This window comes from Schistocerca cancellata, chromosome 1 (genome assembly GCF_023864275.1).
Source record: "Schistocerca cancellata isolate TAMUIC-IGC-003103 chromosome 1, iqSchCanc2.1, whole genome shotgun sequence".
NCBI classification, from domain to species: domain Eukaryota; kingdom Metazoa; phylum Arthropoda; class Insecta; order Orthoptera; family Acrididae; genus Schistocerca; species Schistocerca cancellata.
In genome coordinates, this window is record NC_064626.1 from 1,149,441,769 (window position 1) to 1,149,463,896 (window position 22,128).

The 22,128-nt window shown below is 45.7% G+C and overlaps 1 protein-coding gene across 1 annotated transcript in view; it reads right to left on the bottom strand.

The window, feature by feature from the left end:
* LOC126136093 (uncharacterized) overlaps nt 1-1,240 on the bottom strand; it is a 118,136-nt gene extending 116,896 nt beyond the window's left edge. Inside the window, exon 1 of the mRNA XM_049915204.1 lies at nt 1,107-1,240. Coding sequence (XP_049771161.1) covers nt 1,107-1,240 — 134 coding nt within the window. The remainder of the gene's footprint in view (nt 1-1,106) is intronic.
* Between the last annotated feature and the right edge of the window lie 20,888 nt (nt 1,241-22,128).

Genomic DNA, 22,128 nt, shown 5'->3' on the forward strand with positions numbered 1-22,128 from the left:
GTGGCTAATCTAGCAGTGTAACGTAGTTTCACGGCCGAAAATTCTGCTTCGCTAGCTCCGCCGTCTTTAAGTCTAAGGCTGCGCTGGGAATCCCCTAGTTGGTCCCCAGCCACTGCGGCCTCGCCGTACCGTAGCGTAAAGCCCGTCTCACACGGGGCAAGGTTCGCCGCAAGTTGGCGAGATGGCGTGCATGCCTGCCGGCTTGCAGAGAAGGAGCCGGCTATCTTCCATGCCGAAGCTCTCCCACGGTGCAAGATCGGCAGCTACTTGTGTTGTGATCGGCTGCATGTTGTATCGAATGAAGATGGCTGCTTCAGGTACAGATGTTCAGAGCAAACTGGCGTTATTAGCTGTTTTGGTGCTAAACGATGCAGAAATGCATGCTAATGAGAGAAGAAGAAAGAAAGAATGGACGAAAAACTGTATTAAGAGGAAAAACGGTGGAAAAAGGTGTGCTCTCCATGCTTCGTAAAGAGTTGAGGCTAATTCGCATAACACCTACTTTTGTTTGAAAAGTATCACCATTTCATTACTGTTTGATTTTATAAATATACCAATAATGACTGTTATATACGACTTTATTTTATAGGATAGAAGATCGTACATCCTTCGCAAATTTCATACGAATGGATGTATTAGTATTTGCAACTCTTTCGAGTGTCTCTGCACGCAAGTGTTTAGTATAATACTTTGCGCTTTTCACGACGTAGAGACTCTGTTCTTCCCTATAAATACATATCAATGTTTCAATCGCTTCCTTGGACCACCGCGGTGCCATTATTTAATAATTATAAGAACTTCCTACCGCACCTCACAACAGCAGAAAATCAACTATCAACAAAGGCTTCCCGCCCAAGCCTTCCGCGTCTGACGTCACAAACGAAACGCCTCATGACTGGCCAACGCAGGTAGCACGCAGGGAACCTTGCAAGAAAAATAGCACTGGACCTATCCTGGAAATCTCACAAGGTTCCCAGCAAGGTAGCCCGCTAGCAGACGACGGAGCCCGCAAGGTAGCCGCCGCGCGAGCCTGCAAGGAAACTTGCAGCGAATCTTGCTCCGTGTGAGACGGGCTTAACGCCCGCTTCCTTGGGTCGCGAATTTACCAACCTGACTGCGAGGCGCGCTCGCCGCCCGGCGGCTCACGCACAGTGGTGTTCTGCTCATAACAAGTGATCTGTAGGGCAGCGGACGAGGACGAGGAAGTGGGTGGAGGCCTGTCGCACTTGCCGCGGGTCATCCGGGGTCACGACTCGCACATCGATCCCACGGCAGCGCGTTACAGGGCTGCGGGCGGAGGGCATCGCCCAACAATGAGCACACACGGCTGCCACCGTGGCTCTCGTCTTGTCTCCCACTCTAGGGGGATCCCCGAAATGTAAACTCCCCACCGCACCCCCCTCAGATTTAGTGGTAAAATAGCCCAGTAGATAGCCCGTCAAAAATTGAACGGCAGACCAAGCACGGAAACAGGGAAAAGGTGTACTGAACTGTTAAATAGCGATGAAACATTTTCCCCTGTAGTGTTCTAGGGGCAACATCGAATATCCAACACATTAACTCATTTGTATAGAAATCAGACGTCTGATGCTGTTTCATACATGGGAGTCAGATTCTTTAAAGAATTACTTGCGAACACTGTTAGCCCTGTCTTAGGGCATTTTTAAATAGAGCAGTTTATTCTTGATGAACCGTTCTTATTACTCCCCGTTGGTTCTTGTACATACGTATCGTATATTACAAGCCTTTCCCTGTAGCTTACTCTATTTCTTCCGACAAGGTAAACTCCCCATCGCAACCCCCTCAGATTTAGTGATAAAGTGACCCAGTGGATATCCCATCAAGAACTGGACACAGATCAAGCAGGGGAAACGGGAAGATGGGGTACTGAACTACGAAAAAAGAAGCAAAAATCGAAACAGTGATCAGTCCAAGCGCAAGACGTGCAACATCGAAGGAATGAAATGACCGACGGTATTGTGGTTGTGTGGTCACGGTGTTGGACTCCAAACTGGGAGATCCGTCTTCAAATCTCCCCCTCGCCAACTTCTTTTTACAATTTTCAACTCTCCACCCGGTCACTGATGTGTCCGTTCTCCTTCTGTAATCTTGACAATTGTCATACCATATTTTAGTTATAGAACGTAGGTCATGTGGTAAGAATATATTACCGTCGCAAGTGAATGTGATGAATAGTGAGAGCAGGCGAGATGCTGCATAGACCTCACAGAAATGAAAAAAAAAAAAAAAAAAGCAAACGGGTGTTACAAACAAAGGTATTCAAGAGTCAGTCGCCCAAACCTACGCCCAAGTCATAACATGGTACTTGTGTATAAAAAAAAATAGAAGGTACGTACGTCTAGAGATCCCTTAGTTACACTTCCCTGTTGTAAAAGAACGTTGCACCACGACACAGACGCAAATTCGAATACAGCGGACAACACGTCAATGACCGGACGGACAGTTCATAATTTTGTGAAAAATGTATTTAGCACGAGAGAGGTTTAAATATGGTCATTCCCCTTTGCAGTCCTACAACGTAACCACATAACCACGACGCAGTGGCTGTTGAAATTAGGTCGATGTTGTGCTTGGACGGTTGACTGTTTCTATTTTGCTTCTTTTTTCGTTGTTCAGTACACCTTCTTCCCGTTCCCATGCTTGATCTGTGTTCAGCTATTGATAAGCTATCCACTGGGCCACCTTACCACTAAATCTAAGGGGTTGCGATGGGGAGTTTACCTTGTCAGGAGCAATGGAGTAAGCTACAGGGAACGGCTTGTAATATACACTACTGCCCATTAAAATTGCTACACCACGAAGATGACGTGCTACAGTCGAGAAATTTAACCGACAGGAAGAAGATGATGTGATATGCAAATGATTAGCTTTCAAGACCATTCACACAAGGTTGCCGCCGGTGGCGACACCTACAACGTGCTGACATGAGGAAAGTTTCCAACCCATTTCTCATACACAAACAGCAGCTGACCGGCGTTGCCTGGTGAAACGTTGTTGTGATGCCTCGTGTAAGGAGGAGAAATGCGTACCATCACGTTTCCGACTTTGATAAAGATCTGATTGTAAACTATCGCGATTGCGGTTTATCATAGCGCGACAATGCTGCTCTCGTTGGTCGAGATCCAATGACTGTTAGCAGAATATGGAATCGGTGGGTTCAGGAGGGTAATACGGAAATACGCGCTGGATCCCAACGGCCTCGTATCACTAGCAGTCGAGATGACAGGCATCTTATCCGCATAGCTGTAACGGATGGTGCAGCCACGTCTCGATCCCTGAGTCAACAGATGGGGATGTTTGCAAGGCAACAACCATCTGCACGAACAGTTCGACGATGTTCTCTCACCATGGACTATCAGCTCGGAGACCGTGGCTAGGGTTACCCTTGACGCTCCGTCATAGACAGGAGCGTCTGCGATGGTGTACTCAACGACGAACCTAGGTGCACGAATGGCAAAACGACATTTTTTCGTATGAATCGAGGTTCTGTTTACAGCATCATTATGGTCGCATCCGTGTTTGGCGACATCTGGCGTATTACCCGGCGTGATGGTATGGGGTGCCATTGGCTACACGTCTCTGTCACCTCTTGTTCGCACTGACGGCACTTTGAACAGTGGACGTTACATTTGAGATGAGTTACGACCCGTGGCTCTGCCCTTCATTCGATCCCTGCGAAACCCTACATTTCAGCAGGATAATGCACGACCGCATGCTGCAGGTCCTGTACAGGCCTTTCCGGATAAAGAAAATGTTGGACTGCTGCCTTGGCCAGCACATTCTCCAGATCTCTCACCAATTGAAAACGTCTGTTGAATGGTGGCCGAGCAAATGGCTCGTCACAATACGCCAGTCACTACTCTTGATGAACTGTGGTTCGTGTTGAAGCTGCATGGGCAGCTGTACCTGTACACGCCATCCAAGCTCTGACTCAATGCCCAGGCGTATCAAGGCCGTTATTACGGCCAGAGGTGGTCGTTCTGGGTACTGATTTCTCATGATCTATGCACCCAAATTGCGTGAAAATGTAATCACATGTCAGTTCTAGTATAATATATTTGTCCATTGAATACCCGTTTATCATCTGCATTTCTTCTTGGTGTAGCAGTGTTAATGGCCAGTAGTGTATATATAAAGAGAGAATGAAGAGATCCTAAAATCTGCTTGGGGGGTTGTCAGACAGGGCCAAATCATCATTTTAGCGTTTATTATTTTCCGTTGCGCACATTCATTTTACACCCGCCTGGAGTAGCATCTTGGAAGCTGATTAACTTCATGCTGCTCGGTGTCTACCATCTAGTGGTGGAGAAGCTGGCTGTCTTCTGACAACACAACAATGCACACTGCTGTCAGCACGGAACTGCAAAGCGGAAGCCAGCAAGATGGCCTCTTTAGGGTCCACATTCCCGTTCAGCATCCAGCTAAGTGCTGAAACCTGCCAGGCTGGTGGGGAGCAGACAGGGAGGAGGATCAAGCGGCCACACGACTACCGACGCCATCCGAGCTGCTGATGGATCATCGTAGAATTTGCAGTGGGACCGAGGACACTCTGGAAACCAGCACGGAGCCACTTCGCGGCTGGGCAATGGCCACGCCTCCTCGCCGGCAACTTGCCTTGGCGCCGAGGTCACCAGTACCTCATCGGTGTATGTAGATGCTGAGCTGACTCGGCAGGTATCTGCTAGAATGCAACACGCAGCTGAATGAAGCATTCATTATCTGAGGCTGGTGCCTAAGAACGACGACCTTATAAAAGATGTGAACAAATGAATGAAATCTGCTAATGTTGAACTGGCGTCGAAGAGGCCTCGCAGGTTCCCAACAGCTATCGTCACTTCACGCAGAGGTGTCTCCGCTCGGTCCCCCTGTAATACTGTCTAACTTTCAGACCTGACTTATTGTGTTAAACCTTCCACGCCAGATCGTAAGTCTTAATGAGAGCATTTTAAATGGTTCAAATGGCTCTGAGGACTATGGGACTCAACTTCTGAGGTCATCAGTTCCCTAGAATTTAGAACTACTTAAACTTAACTAACCTAAGGACATCACACACATCCATGCCCGAGGCAGGATTCCAACCTGCGACCGTAGCGGTCGCGCGGTTCCAGACTGTAGCGACTAGAACCGCTCGACCACCGCGGCCGGCGAGAGCATTTTTAATTTTTAAATTCGGTCCATGATGATACTAAACACTGAAAATTAAATTTTTGTTGCGCCTGGAAGCTCTTAGTCCAAGTGGAACAATGTGAGCATTTTAGCGAATTAAATTAGTAAAGTTGCAAAAATTAACACGAAATCATACGCACAGTAGATTTTAATTACAGTGAGCGAACTTGCTTCTTTGTCCTGTGCTGCGCGTATCAGAATTCTTGTCAGGAAAAGATTACTCGTTAAAACTGAATTGCTGCAGTTTTGATCTGCGCAGTGTGATATTTTTCATGGCGGTTTCATTAATGAGCAATGTTTCAGCCCGTAAACCACGACAAGATGTTCCCCAAATTAAGAAAACTGTTATGAGTAAACTCGGGTGCCGCTAGAGGTTTCAGTCTCCTGTCTCGCATTTCAAAGAGGGAAGCAAAATTAGTATGGCGGCTCGCACCTGAAGAGTTCGCCAGCTTTTTTCCTTTTTTTTTTGCGCTTCCGAAGAGCAGGCGTGCGAGCCCGCGCGGCGCCAAACTTGGGCGAAGAGCGAAACCACTGCAGCAACCAGGCTCTTTGCCGAGAGAAGACGGCCCCCAAGAACTGCAGAGTGGCGACAAAAAAAAAAAAGGAGCAAAGCTGTTGCAAAATACTTGGCGCACTATTGTGCGGGGCGTGAAGCAGCGGAGCGAATGCAAACTAGAGGTTTCTGCAAACACTGGCAACTTGGAAGCGCGGCGCTGCAGTTTTGTCTGCCTTTTTTATTTTCTTTTTCGCGGTGTGGCGTACCGGCGCGTAAACAAAGTGGGTGTAAACACGTAAGCGGGCTTAACAGCGGCGCCGCGAACTGCGCCGCGCGGCAAACACCGAAACACAGCCGCGACATCCGACCGCACACCGTTCGCCGATTTTCCTCCTGTTACAGTACTATAAGGCCTCGGCGTTCGTATATATTTTCTCCTTTCCTTTCAGCTTCCTTCATCTCCTAAAGTTACACACGCCTGCAGTTTCTCCCACCTGCAGTCTGGTCCACTTTGTATTGTAAGTCTATTGTCGACTGTATCCACCTTCTTTCAGTTTCCCCACCCTGTTAGTGTCCCACTCCTTGCCATTGTAATTTCTATCAGTTTACCACCCGTCTCCTTCATTGTGTGTGTGTGTGTGTGTGTGTGTGTGTGTGGTTTGAGCTTTTCGGGCGCTAAACAGCGTGGTCATCAGCGCCCAAACGCATAGAAACAGGAACACATGCGGTGAAGGGACGAAGACGGACAGCGAACAAGGAGAATGGCTAAAAGACACAGACCTGACGCAGTTCCAAATCCTCACATACAGAGGCAAAACAAGAGGAGAAGAAACGCACTAAAAAAAGGAAAGGAAACACAAGGAAAAGAGAACAGAAATCGAAGTGAAACAAGTAGGTAACCGTGACTGGCGGACCTCTTACCTAAACCCTGGGTGAGCCAGTCACCCAGCAGCACATTAAAATCCTCTCCGTAAAATCTGAGGCAACAAGTTGGACAGGACACAAAACCGTAAGACCTTAACCACAGTCGATGCGTCGTCTTTCAAAATAGAGGGCAAATCCGGTGGCAAGGAAACCACCGCCCTCTGGTCAGAGAATAAAAGATAGTCAAGTAAAATGTGACGGACAGTAATTTGGGCGCCACAAGCACTGCAGATTGGGGGGTCCTCCCGCCGGAGTAAAAAACCATGCGTTAAGGGACTGTGCCCGATGCGGAGGCGAGTGAGGAGAACCTCATCCCGCCTGCATGACTGGTAGGACGTACGCAATGGCCGCGTGGTGGCCTTGACCAGACGCAGCTTATTTTCACCGACTGCCAGCCACTCCTCTTCCCATTGACGCATAACACGAAAACGCAAAAGGGAGGTAACAGCATGGAGGGGGACGGCACATTCAACAACGCGAGGGAGGGAACATGCATCTTTGGCAGCCACATCCGCCAGTTCGTTTCCCCTAATATCCACGTGCACCGGCACCCAGCAGAAAGAAACCTCCTTCCCCTGCCGTTACTGGTGGAGTAGGGCATCATGGATGTCCTGGACGACCGTATCCGCTGGGTACAAGTGTTGCATGGTCTGAAGGGCACTCAGGGAGTCAGAACAGATGAGAAACTTAAGACTGGGAACACATCTCATCTGCTCCAATGCCCGCGAGATCGCAAACAATTCGGCCTCAAAGATGGTAAACGCCGCAGGAAGACTTAACTTGACGACTCGATCAGGGAAAACAACAGCACAACCAACGGAGTCCCCCTGTTTAGAGCCATCCGTAAATACTGGTACATGGTCGAGATGCTGGTTTAAAATATCGTAAAATAAGGAGGTAAAAACAAACGCAGGAGTGCAGCTCCTCCGGTACTCTGACAAGTCTAAAAGGACGCTGGGCGTCTGGAGCAACCAGGGAGGCAGGTGGGTAAAACCCTGGAGTTGGGGTGCCACCCGCTCCACACCAAGGGACTCAAGCAAATGCTTGGCACGAATCCCCGTCGGTCGGTCCAGAACTGTGGTAAAACTGAGTGGAACGTGCAATATAAAATAATTATATAAACCGTAAAGCGCAATGAAACTTTCCTTTTACATGAGTGGCAAACAAGTTTTAAATTTAGTGGGGATATGTAAGTGGCATCGTGGAAAAACACGCCATAGTCATCAGTTAAAAGAACATGCACATGTGCCACTCCTATTTACAAGCTCTCGTTACTGATCAACAGAGAAAGTAGCGAAACCTTTCAGTCTATACTGTGAGAAAGTAATATGCCAATTAATAGCTAGCAGCAATAGCATTAAAAGGATACATTAAAAGTGTGGTCAATTTAAAACTGCTAACCAACAGTCGACAACTAATCGAGGCTTACATTACATAAGACCTGAGGCGCACTTTACATCATGAAAGACAGGTAAATTTATTATTATTTTTTTTATTAGTGAGGGCACACATAATGCCACAGTACTATAATGCGCTATAGTCATAGGATAAAATGAAAACATGCAACTTTTATTAAGCTATGTACATTGAACTGGGCGCATTGTTACACGTTGCCACTTACACAGGGTGTTTCAAAAATGACCGGTATATTTGAAACGGCAATAAAAACTAAACGAGCAGCGATAGAAATACACCGTTTGTTGCAATATGCTTGGGACAACAGTACATTTTCAGGCGGACAAACTTTCGAAATTACAGTAGTTACAATTTTCAACAACAGATGGCGCTGCAAGTGATGTGAAAGATATAGAAGACAACGCAGTCTGTGGGTGCGCCATTCTGTACGTCGTCTTTCTGCTGTAAGCGTGTGCTGTTCACAACGTGCAAGTGTGCTGTGGACAACATGGTTTATTCCTTAGAACAGAAGATTTTTCTGGTGTTGGAATTCCACCGCCTAGAACACAGTGTTGTTGCAACAAGACGAAGTTTTCAACGGAGGTTTAATGTAACCAAAGGACCGAAAAGCGATACAATAAAGGATCTGTTTGAAAAATTTCAATGGACTGGGAACGTGACGGATGAACGTGCTGGAAAGGTAGGGCGACCGCGTACGGCAACCACAGAGGGCAACGCGCAGCTAGTGCAGCAGGTGATCCAACAGCGGCCTTGGGTTTCCGTTCGCCGTGTTGCAGCTGCGGTCCAAACGACGCCAACGTCCACGTATCGTCTCATGCGCCAGAGTTTACACCTCTATCCATACAAAATTCAAACGCGGCAACCCCTCAGCGCCGCTACCATTGCTGCACGAGAGACATTCGCTAACGATATAGTGCACAGGATTGTTAACGGCGATATGCATGTGGGCAGCACTTGGTTTACTGACGAAGCTTATTTTTACCTGGACGGCTTCGTCAATAAACAGAACTGGCGCATATGGGGAACCGAAAAGCCCCATGTTGCAGTCCCATCGTCCCTGCATCCTCAAAAAGTACTGGTCTGGGCCGCCATTTCTTCCAAAGGAATCATTGGCCCATTTTTCAGATCCGAAACGATTACTGCATCACGCTATCTGGACATTCTTCGTGATTTTGTGGCGGTACAAACTGCCTTAGACGACACTGCGAACACCTCGTGGTTTATGCAAGATGGTGCCCGGCCACATCGCACGGCCGACGTCTTTAATTTCCTGAATGAATATTTCAATGATCGTATGATTGATTTGGGCTATCCGAAACATACAGGAGGCGGCGTGGATTGGCCTCCCTATTCGCCAGACATGAACCCCTGTGACTGCTTTCTGTGGGGACACTTGAAAGACCAGGTGTACCGCCAGAATCCAGAAACAATTGAACAGCTGAAACAGTAAATGTCATCTGCATGTGAAGCCATTCCGCCAGACACGTTGTCAAAGGTTTCGGGTAATTTCATTCAGAGACTACGCCATATTATTGCTACGCATGGTGGATATGTGGAAAATATCGTACTATAGAGTTTCCCAGACCGCAGCGCCATCTGTTGTTGACAATTGTAACTACTGTAATTTCGAAAGTTTGTCTGCCTGAAAATGTACTGTTGTCCCAAGCATATTGCAACAAACGGTGTATTTCTATCGCTGCTCGTTTAGTTTTTATTACCGTTTCAAATATACCGGTCATTTTCGAAACACCCTGTATATCCCCACTAAATTTAAAACTTGTTTGCCACTCACGTAAAAGGAAAGTTTCATTGCGCTTTGCTGTGTATATAATAATTTTATAAGGCACCTTCCACTCAGTTTTACCACAGTTCTGGACCGACCTGTTCAATACGCTCCTTTACTACGCATGATGCACTTTTAACTTATACCGTGTAATATTTTGTTTTTTCTTCATTTTAAATGTAAACCACTAAATTCTAATTGTGAACGGCCGGGCTAGTGGCCCCGCGTTCTCCTCTCCGTCAATAGATGGCAGCACTTTTGCCACTTTGGTTTACCAATTTGCCTCCTCGTTCGCATCCGCTACTCCCTGTTCTGCGATCATAGGCAGGACATCGCTACTGGTACACGCGGCGCTCGGGGACCACAGCACAGCGTAAGTGTCGTGATATCATTTGTATATATTCCTTACCCAGCCAGTCGTCTGTAGTACTGTCTGGTGCCACGTGCGCACTGACATAGGTTTCACAGCACCTAGCCCGACCGGCGGTTTCAAAATGTTTTTTAAAAGTTTTTGAAACTTTTTAGAATTTTTTGTTTTGTTTTTTATGTACGTTGCGGCGTGTGAAAATTATTTCCCGTCTTTTTCTATTTCCAGTACGACATCCGAGGATGGGCTTATAACAGTCCTAAACTGGTCGTATGAAAATAAAGTAATTTAGAACTGAAGCGGTATTTTCATCTTCTGCTATGACGCTCAGTTGTGGATGTTCTTCCAACAGGATTGTTCGTTCTTTCATACTTGTTTAGTTTTCAAATATTGACACTGTGTTGTTGTTCCTTGGTAAACATGGTCTGAGGATGGCGGTATTGCACCGCCGAAACTAGTCGTGTGATAGAATAATGACATTCTCAAGATATAGCTGTCGTGGTACTTTTTCTCATTTAATTCTTGGAGATATTTGTTTGGAGAATAGTCCTGTATGGAAGTGGAACATGAACGACATGCAATTTACGTAAGAAGAGAGTAGAGGCTTTGAAGTGTAGTGTTACAGAAGGATGCAGAAGGTTATCTGGTAGATCAAAAAACAAATGAAGAGATACTGAATGGAACTGGGGGAAAAGGAATTTATGGCACAGTCTGACTAGATGAAGGGATCGGTTGATTGGGCACATCCTGAGACAGCAAGGGATCACCTGTTTAGTACTGCAGGGAGGAGTGGAGGTAAAAACTGTAGAGAGAGACCAGGAGATGAATAGAGCAAGCAAGTTCAAATAGATGTTGGTTGCTGAAGTTGTGCAGAGGTGAAGAGGCTTGCACAGGAGATAGTAGCTTGGGGAGCTGTATAAAGCAGCCTACGGACAGCATCCAAAACACCACAACACGAAATAGAATGCGGGGAATTAAAATTTTTAGATTCCAGAATGCAGTTACAAGCATCAAAGGGCAAGAAACGGAAGCCGTGTTTGAAAAGGGAGCGAGACAGGGTTGGAAACCTTCCCAGAATGTCATTCAGTCTGTACAATGAGCATGATTAAAGGAAACCAAAGAAAAATTTGGAGTAGGAATTAAAGATGAGGGAGAAGAAATAAAAACTTTGAGGTTTGTCGATGACAGTGTCATTTTGCCAGAGACAGCAAAGGACTTAGAAGAGCATCTGAACGGAATGGACAATGTCTTGACAGGAGGATATAAGAGCAAAACACGGCTAATGGAACGTAATCGAATTAAACCAAGTGATGCTGAGGGAATTACAATGGGAAACGAGACACAGTAGCAGGTGAGTTTTGCTGTTTGGGGAGATTAGTAACTGATGATGAGAAAAGTAGACAAGATCTACTAGTATAATGTGGAAATGCAATAGCAAGAAAATCGTTTCCGAAAAAGAGAAGTTTCTTAGCATCGAGTATAATTTTAATCAAAGTTAAGTCGTTTCTGAATGTATCTGTGTGGAGAGTAGCTTTATATGGAAGTGTAACAAGGACGATAAGTAGTGAAAGTGAAAAGAGTAGAAAGTTTGTGAAATTTATTGTCACAGAAGAACGCTGACCACAAAATCGATAGATCGAATAACTAAAGACGACTCAACTTGTCTAAGAGAAGGGATAAGTTTTTGCTCACCGAGAAAAACATTTCAGACACAACTCCGCTCACGGACGACACTAAATGGTCTCAACTGTGACATAAAAGGTGTCAATGAAACGACTCCTTCCCTTAGAGCGTTCATTTACAGACATTTCGCGGTCGAAGAAAGACAGTTTGACTGCAATCTTCAACAGAACTACGTTTTTGTAAACTTTTGACAATGCTGATCTCCTCCCCTACATACACACACACAATTCAAAACTTTTGTAACGACACCATTGGTCTGCAGCCCCACTGAACGTGATCTGTCCCCTCTGGAGAGTAGTGCGGCTTCAATTTCTGCTCTGATATACGAGGTGAAACAACCATGGCCTGTCCAACGTGATCCACAACATTAAATAGCATACATGCTTTTTCTCTCCGTTTTTGCGCTCTGCTGTGGCGTGTGAAATGTGCTTGGGGGGGGATGGGGATGACAAAGGATCCCTTTAAGACCCTCTCTTCGGTAGCAACCTCGGTGCTAGCTATGCAGCAATTTTTAGCATTTTAAAAATGTACCTGTACAGAGGTACCCATTCACCGATTCCTAGGTGCCTGTAGGATAGGCAACCCCGCGACACCCCTCATTTTTAGCATGCGGCAAGCAGACACTAGTGTTGTAGGTGTCTAAGGGGTTGCCTGCCCAAAGGCGACTAGGAATTCGTCAATGGTTCAAATGGCTCGGAGCACTATGGGACTTAACATCTGAGATCATCAGTCCCCTAGAACTTAGAACAACTTAAACCTAACTAACCTAAGGACATCACACACATCCATGCCCGAGGCAGGATTCGAACCTGCGACCGTAGCGGTCGCGCGGTTCCAGACTGAAGCGCCTAGAACCGCTCGGCGACACCGGCCGGCGTTCTCTCTCAACCGGCGCATTTTTAAAGTGCTCAACAAACTTGCTTGGGTGGCACTGAGGATGTTACTGAAGTGGGTGGGCTTAGAGACACCATTGACGATTTATTCACGCTTTTTTCAATGTCAACAACGACTGTAGTAGCGGGGAATTTGTCCAACCGCAAAACAGTGAATCCCATCTCCAAACAACTACCTCACCAGAGGAGAGGTAGAAATAGGTGATGCGGGAGTTTTGAAACATAAAATGTTATTTTTGCAAGACTTTGTATAAAGTTGCACGGTGAGGTTTCATTGTGCAAATTAGGCAGTCGTTGATTGACAAAACTTTTAGCAGACGTCTAACAGAGGGTACAGCCCTAAATAACGCGCTTGAAGTAGGAAAGGGGCCACCGCACTGCCCTCAGAATTCACGTTATTACAGAGTCTGAGGAAATCCTCCGTAATTATAAGTCGGACGAGAGCCTTGCGGGCTGACTTGCAAATGCGTCCCTCCGAGCGCCGTATGATTTCCGGGGTCTCATCCCGGCGCGACTGAAAGCGTCCCTCCACCCTGCCGCCACTGCGTGCGCTGAACAAACAGTTGCTGAACCGGCGTCCCCGCTTCGCCGCCAGATGGGATTCGTCCCGGCTTGCTAATCACTGATGGGAGTTTGCTGAGCCGCGTGAATCCACACAAACTGGGGAGGGGGCAGTCGCAGAACGGAGGGAGGTGAATGCGGGCAGACTTGCCTGAAACCACGGCTTTGGCTGCGCCATTCATTCATGTTTAAACTCACTGTGTGTGTGTGTGTGTGTGTGTGTGTGTGTTCAAGCCCAAAGAAAAGTAGTGTCTTATAAGATTCTTCCTTGATGATAGCGGAACGCAGAATAGTCTCTTAACAGTTCGTATTTCATGTGTATGGGGAAGCCAAAATTTGCAAAAGAACAGGACAAATTAAGGGACAAAAAAGAGCAAAAAAATGGTTCAAATGGCTCTGAGCACTATGGGACTCAACATCTGAGGTCATCAGTCCCCTAGAACTTAGAACTACTTAAACCTAACTAACTTAAGGACATCACACACATCCATGCCCGAGGCAGGATTCGGACCTGCGACCATAGCGGTCACGCGGTTCCAAACTGAAGCGCCTAGAACCGCACGGCCACACCGGCCGGCAACTGCTAACTAGTTGTAGTGCCCACTCTACTGGCTAGTGTATATAACAACGAAATATTCTGTGAAATTACTATCTGTATGTCGTAACAATTGTATCACGGACGACAGGGGAAGCGAGATCTGTCCACAGTTAACGCACGCAAGAAGAAGTAAGCTATTAAAGTTTGTACACAGGTGTGCCATACACTGAATACCCAAAGAAACTGATACACCTGCCTAATACCGTGTAGGGCGCCCGCGAGCACACAGAAGTGCTGCGACACGAGGTGACATGGACTCCACTAATATCTGAAGTAGTGCTGGAGGGAACTGACACCGTGAATCCTGCAGGGCTGTCCATAAATCCGTAAGAGTGCGAGGTGGTAGAGATCTCTTGTGAACAGCACGTTGCAAGGCATCCCAGATATGCTGAATAATGTTCATGCCTGGGCAGTTTCGTGGCCAGCGGAAGCGGCTCAGGTCTGTGTTTCTGGAGCCACTCTGTAGCAATTCTGGACATGGGGAGCGTCGGACTGTTCTGCTTGAATTGCCCAAGTCCGTCGGAATTCACAATGGCCATGAATCGATGCAGGTGATCAAACAGGATGCTTACGTATCACATGTCACCTATCACCTATCAGAGTCGTATCTAGGCGTGTCAAGGGTCTCGTATCACTCCAACTGCACACGCCTCACACCATAACAGAGCCTCCAAGGGCTTGAACAGTCCGCTACTGACACGCAGGATCCGTGGATCCATGAGGTTGTCTACATACCCGTACACGTCGATCCACTCGATACAATTTGAAACGATAACGTCCGACCAGGCAACATGTTTCCAGTCAACAGTAGTCCAATGACGGTGTTGCCGGACCCAGGCGAGGCTTAAAGCTTTGTGCCGTGCGGTCATCAAGAGTACACGGGTGGGCCTTCGGCTCCGAAAACCCATATCTATCATGTTTCGCACGCTGACAATTGTTGATGGCCCAGCATTGAAATCTGCACCAGTTTGCGGAAGAGTTGCACTTCTGTCACTTTGAACGATTCTCTTCAGTCGTCTTGCAACAAGTTTTTCCAGCTGCAGCGACGTCGGAGATTTAATGTTTACCAGATTCCTGATATTCACGATCACACGTGCAATGGTCGTATGGGAAAATCCCCACCTCATCGCTACCTCGGAGATACTACGTCCTATAGCTCGTGCTCCGACTGTAACACCACGTTCAGACCCGCATAAATCTTGATAACCTGCGATTGTAGCAGCAGTAGTAACCGATCTAACAACAGCGCGAGACACTTGTTGTCTTATAAAGGCGTTGTTGACCGCACATCTCTGTATTTGAATACGCGTGCCTATACCAGGTATAAGGTTGCGGGAAAAATATATCAGAATGATTGGTAAGCATATAAGCAGTATAAACAGGTGACTTCCTAGCAGACTGAAACTACGCGCCGGACCGAAACTCGAAATTGAGACCTTGCCTTTCACGGGCAAGTGCTCTACTGACTGATCTACCGAAGCCCAGCTCACGACTCGTACTCACAACTTTACTTCCGCCAGTGCCTCGTCTCTTACCGTGCAAACTTCACAGAAGTTGTCCTATTCCTATTCCTTTCCTTTCTTTCTGATCCTAATCTGACGCCTGCTTATGCTAACGGCCTTGCCACAGTGGTACCACCGGTTTCCGAAATATTACCGAAGTTAAGCGCTGTCGGGCTGGGCTAGCACTTGGATGGGTGACTATTCGCGTCTAATGAGCGTTGTTGGCAATCGATGTGCACTCAGCCCTTGTGAGGCCAACTGAGGAGCTGTTTGATCGAGAAGTAGCGGCTCCGATCAACTGACATACGGCCGGGAGAGCGGTGTGCTGACCACATGCCCCTCCACATCCGCATCCAGTGACGCCTATCGGCTGAGGATGACACGGCGATCGGTGTCGTTGGATCTTTCGAGGCAGCTTTGCGCGGAGTTTTCATCAGTGCTACAAGCCAATAAGAGCTTCCGAACGGATGTCCAAACGGGTAAACTGCAGTCCAGTACGTAATTGTGCAGCTGACGAGTAAATTTTATTTTGAAAAAATAATACATACGTGCTATATTTTCGTAGAATGATATTAACAGCGGTTCTTAGCGTGGCGTTTGCGACGATTTGAAGGCGGTTTATGTGCGAATTTTCAACTGTGTACGCTAATGCATGCTACTGGGTACTGAGCTCATGATGGACTTATGCATGGTCATCATGGAGATGGCAGAAATATTCACCAGTAAAATGAAGTGGATGATGGTATGGTAGTCTTGGTCGGAAGACCCCGTCTGGCGTTATTTGTCTGCAAGTCTTTCTATATGATGGCTCTTCAGCGACTTAGATGTCGTTGGAGATGAAATCATGATACACAGACACCAAGTCCCAAGCGAAGAAACTCACTGCGTCAGTCGAGAATCGAATCCAGGACCTTGCAGTCTACAGGCAGCAGCGATAACCACTGGACCACCATCTGCGGACAGTATTCGGCTGGCACAGAGAAGAGAGTTGGTGGGTGATACACTATTTCTGAGTACATACTATGCACAAATTTTGTCAACTGAATCCAGTAGTGATAACTTGCGCTACGGCATGTCGAGTTGTTCATGGAAGCTGTTCACAGATGAGAATAGTTGGTTGGTTGATTTTGGGGGAGGGGAACAAACAGCGAGGTCCCAACGGATGAGGGAAGGAAGGGGAAGGAAGCCGGCCGTGCCCTTTCAAAGGAACCATCTTCTGCGAAGAGCTTCTGCGAAGTTTGGAAGGGAGGAGACGAGGTACTGGCAGAATTGAAGCTGTAAGGACGGGTCGTGAGTCGTGCTTGGGTAGCTCAGTTGGCAGAGCACTTGCCCGCGAAAGGCAAAGGTCTCGAGTTCGAGTCTCGGTCCGGCACACAGTTTTAATCTGTCAGGATCTTTCAACCATCATGGTATTTACCTGAAGCGATTTACGGAAATCACAGACGGGAATGTCAAAACCGTTGCCTGTCTTGTAAGCGACTCACATTTCCTTTGTAATCTTCCAATGGATCCCAGTCTGGCGTCTTTTGGTCCGGCAATTAGTATTACTATCGCCTATGGAAATTCGACCAATTCCGTCGATGTCACGAAAATATATATACGTATAATATGGTGAACGTTAAACGTAGAAGTCACTGGACCTCACCTATGACGAAAAAAACGTCATGTATCTTAAAGCAATACACTCGACGTAAACCTGTGCCTCATATTTTAGCCTCAGAACTGACCATAGCAAATGCTGCATTGTAGCTACGAATACTATTGAAATAAATCTTTTATTTCTCTTCAATCGTTTAATCATTTGAATTGAGTCCTTGATAAAGTACATGGAAAAATAAATTTCGAGTCAATGCCAGTAAGTTAACCTTTTCCATTTGACAACACAATGTCAATGCGATTGTGTCACGTAAAGTGATCACAGATGCGAGCTATTTTCCATTAAAAGATCTGAACTGCCAATTAGTCAAACCCTAGTTATAGATCGCAAAATTATTTGGAATTACGTTCAACGCACATTTAAGTATGTTTTTCTAAACAACAACAGAAACATCTTTATTGATGTCCACATTACTCCTATTACTTTTTTTACGGGAAAAATCTTTTTCTTTCAGTCCAACCCGTTGGTATTGTTCGTAGGAGTGCAGCCTATTGGGGAAGTCGTAGCTATTAAAAATTAAGATACTCAAAATTAGGAACTGAAAATTAGGAACTTACTTCAAATTTCGTTGTAACGGCTGCAAAAGAACACAAAGTTAGTTCCGTTTACTCTTAGACCAAAGTAAACCAAAAAAAATAACGATGCCAATGATCATTCTGTACAGTTCGTGTTGCTCCCAAAGGCTTCAATACTACGTTGTTTTGTTTTCCACTGCTGACGTCATCAACGGGAACTAACAGTTGTAGTATAGGCTGCCCAGTATGAGTTTGTTACTGCAAAACTACCATCTACAATATTTAAGCATGAACGTCCCTAGAATGCCGTTTCACGAAAAACTTACTGTAGTGTGCCATTTCTATCACAGCACACGGGGCAGAGGTTTGTAGCGTGTGAGAGACGGAGGAAAACTTTTTTCGTGTGTGTATGTCTACTTCCTTTTACCTCTCTTAACGGCTAGGCGAACACTTTTTGTGCACATTTATAGCAAAGTGAAAATTTCATTGGCCCCTTTGTATAACTAACATTAAAAATCGGTACTACAATTTTCGATATTCACGTATCAATATTACGATTATGTGGCAGTTTTCCCTTTGATCGCCCCAGAGCGATACTCCCTAGCCATTTTACGGTCGTTACAGTTTCCGCTAATTTGGCTCTGAGCGCTATGGGACTTAACATCTGAGGTCATCAGTCCTCTAGAACTTAGAACTACTTAAACCTTACTAACCTAAGGACATCACACACATCCATGCCCGACGCAGGATTCGAACCTGCGACCGTAGCGGTCGCGCGGTTCCAGACCGAAGCGCCTAGAATCGCTCGGCCACACAAGCCGGCGCCTCCGCTGATTTGCTGCCGATAATGTCGTTTGTATAACGGTTTTTCATAACTAACAATAGGAGTTTTTTATAAAAATATTTTTACATTACCGTTTTAACCGCGTATCACTGTGCAGCAGTCACGTTGCTTACCTGAAACGAATGACAAACGAACAAAACGTTAGATGAAATGTTCTGAAACGTCAGTTAAGTCGCCCCCCCACACACACACACACAACGTCCTCGGTTGGTCCACAAAAGTGAATTGAAATACGAGTAATTCCCCTGTGTTTACTATGCATGGAAATATAAACACGAATGACAAAAGGCACCCTTCCCAATGATAAATTAATGCATGTTTAACGTACTGCAGGTGCGCCGCGAAATGACACCTACAAAAAGAGTTGCGTTTAATAACTGTCAGTCATACCTGGCTAAAATGAATGTCGTTATGATAGACTAACCGAAACAACAGCCGTGCATCTGACATGCAAATTGAAATCTGCCCTCCTCCTTTCGATCAATAAAATTAGTGTTAAAAATTGCGGTCGAAATAGCAGAGGGTATGGTAAATGTGCAGCCTAGTAGAATTTTGTCTCCAATAATTGTCTATGTGGTGGTTTCGCATCGTTTCATTTATCACACATTTACCCACTTGGCAGTAACATCATTAGATTTTTACTGAGTCTTCTGGATACCCACGAAAAAAATTTACAAATAAGTAATGAAATAGGAAAATTAAGTAACTTAATTGAAGACAAGTATTAACGACCAACTGAAACCAAGTTTTATGACAAACTGAATCAAGTTGGCTTTATTCAGTATGTCAAATCACTAGTGAATGGTGCCGTCACAAAGAAAATTGTTTTGACAAGAGCTCTTCTTCGGTGCGGTTCATACATGGGTGCAGTAAAGTTAGCAGTACTGATCTGAACAAAGTGAATTACCGTACCAAGGGAATATCAGATGCGGGTCCTCCGTTTCAGTTTGAAAGAGGTCATGACATGTGGGTGCTCAGTGTCGAAGTCAGAAAAGGAGAAATCGATCAAATACAGATCTCTTAAAATTTAAAATAAATTATATTTCTTTGAATAGATCGCATACACTATAAAACATTACAATTTGATGACAAGTTTCAGTTGACTAAGGAATCATCTTCAGATTATTCATGGTAAAACATGTGTCAGCACACAGCGCATCGAAAAACCATGCATCGTCCATATAGCTGGTAGCATGTCCGTATGAATAACGCTTTCAATAAAAGAACGGAATAAACCACTAAGGTACAACCAGCTAGTTAAAAAACCAAGCTTAATGAGATTGCAGTCAAGTTTATACAGGATGTTACAAAAAGGTACGGCCAAACTTTCAGGAAACATTCCTCACACACAAATAAAGAAAATATGTTATGTGGACAAGTGTCCGGAAACGCTTACTTACCATGTTAGAGCTCATTTTATTACTTCTCTTCAAATCACATTAATCGTGGAATGGAAACACACAGCAACAGAAAGTACCAGCGTGACTTCGAACACTTCGTTACAGGAAATGTTCGAAATGTCCTCCGTTAGCGAGGATACATGCATCCACCCTCCGTCGCATGGAATCCCTGATGCGCTGATGCAGCCCGGGAGAATGGCGCATTGTGTCACAGCCGTCCACAATACGAGCACGAAGAGTCTCTATATTTCGTACCGGGGCTGCGTAGACAAGAGCTTTCAAATGCCCCCATAAATGAAAGTCAAGAGGGTTGAGGTCAGGAGAGCGTGGAGGCCATGGAATTGGTCCGCCTCTAACAATCCATCGGTCACCGAATCTGTTGTTGAGAAGCGTACGAACACTTCGACTGAAATGTGCAGGAGCTCCATCGTGCGTGAACCACATGTTGTGTCGTACTTGTAAAGGCACATGTTCCAGCAGCACAGGTAGACTATCCCGTATGAAATCCTGATAACGTGCTCCATTGAGCGTAGGTGGAAGGACATGGGGCCCAATCAAGACATCACCAACAATGCCTGCCCAAACATTCACAGAAAATCTGTGTTGATGACGTGATTGCACAATTGCGTACGGATTCTCTTCAGCCCACACATGTTGATTGTGAAAATTTACAATTTGATCACGTTGGAATGAAGCCTCATCCGTAAAGAGAACATTTGCACTGAAATGAGGATTGACACATTGTTGGATGAACCATTCGCAGAAGTGTACCCGTGGAGGCCAATCAGCTGCTGATAGTGCCTGAACACGCTGTACATGATACGGAAACAACTGGTTCTCCCGTAGCACTCTCCATACAGTGACGTGGTCAACGTTACCTTGTACAGCAGCAACTTCTCTGACACTGACATTAGCGTTATCGTCAACTGCACGAAAAATTGACTCGTCCATTGCAGGTGTCCTCGTCGTTCTAGGTCTTCCCCAGTCGCGAGTCATAGGCTGGAATGTTCCGTGCTCCCTAAGACGCCGATCAATTGCTTCGAACGTCTTCCTGTCGGGACACCTTCGTTCTGGAAATCTGTCTCGATACAAACGTACCGCGCCACGGCTATTGCCCCGTGCTAATCCATACATCAAATGGGTATCTGCCAACTCCGCATTTGTAAACATTCCACTGACTGCAAAACCACGTTCGTGATGAACACTAACCTGTTGATGCTACGTACTGATGTGCTTGATGCTAGTACTGTAGAGCAATGAGTCGCATGTCAACACAAGCACCGAAGTCAACATTACCTTCATTCAATTGGGCCAACTGGCGGTGAATCGGGAAAGTACAGTACATACTGACGAAACTAAAATAAGCTCTAACATGGAAATTAAGCGTTTCTGGACACATGTCCACATAACGTCTTTTCTTTATTTGTGTGGGAGGAATGTTTCCTGAAAGTTTGGCCGTACCTTTTTGTAACACCCTGTATGTACCGGCATTGTGTGCAATCCCGGTATTCTGCAGAATGCCTACGTAATGCACAAAATGCCTGATGGTTTTAGGCAAACCACGAAATATAAGTTGTTCTTGTGGAAATGTTACATCCTTTTCTAGGCATTCTATAAATTCCTAGGCGCTATATACAATGACCAGTAGCATTTACGCAAAGTGTTAAAAACGACACAAGATGAGAGGCCTTTATTAATTAAAACGCATTTGAAACTGAAAGAGCAAAACTACGAAATAAAGCACAGGATAGTCTTGCCGGGAAACAACGAAAGCAGAGTTGAGATTGCAGTACTTGTTGAAGTAAGTACTCACTTTTCTTCTTCACGAAAAATACACTGTACGGTTTGATCTTTAACATAAATTTCACGACTTAAATAAGAATGCGAACAGAATACTGTCGCCGGTAAAACACAAAGCAGAACTTTAATTACCTACTTGTTCCAACAGGGAGGACTAGAGTGACAACATGAAATGCACTTAATTTTCTTTTTCACACACCGCATATTTGGGAATTTTGTGTTGCGCACACACCTGACGAAGCCTTGGCGCTCCCTGTTGACTCAGAAGCAGCTGCAGATCGGAGAGGTAGTTCGTACTCAGGAACAACTCCAGTTCTCATTAAGGTCTTTGGACATACTGTGAATTCTGATCAAAAGCTGCATCAATATTCCTTCTGCAGTTCCAAGTCGGTAAAAGCCACCTTCCGTCACGTTCGGAACAACTGCCTACAGATTGCATGAGTCATCCCGCGCTTTGTCGTGTTGGGAATCTGAACACTCACCTAAGGGCACAAGAGGATTT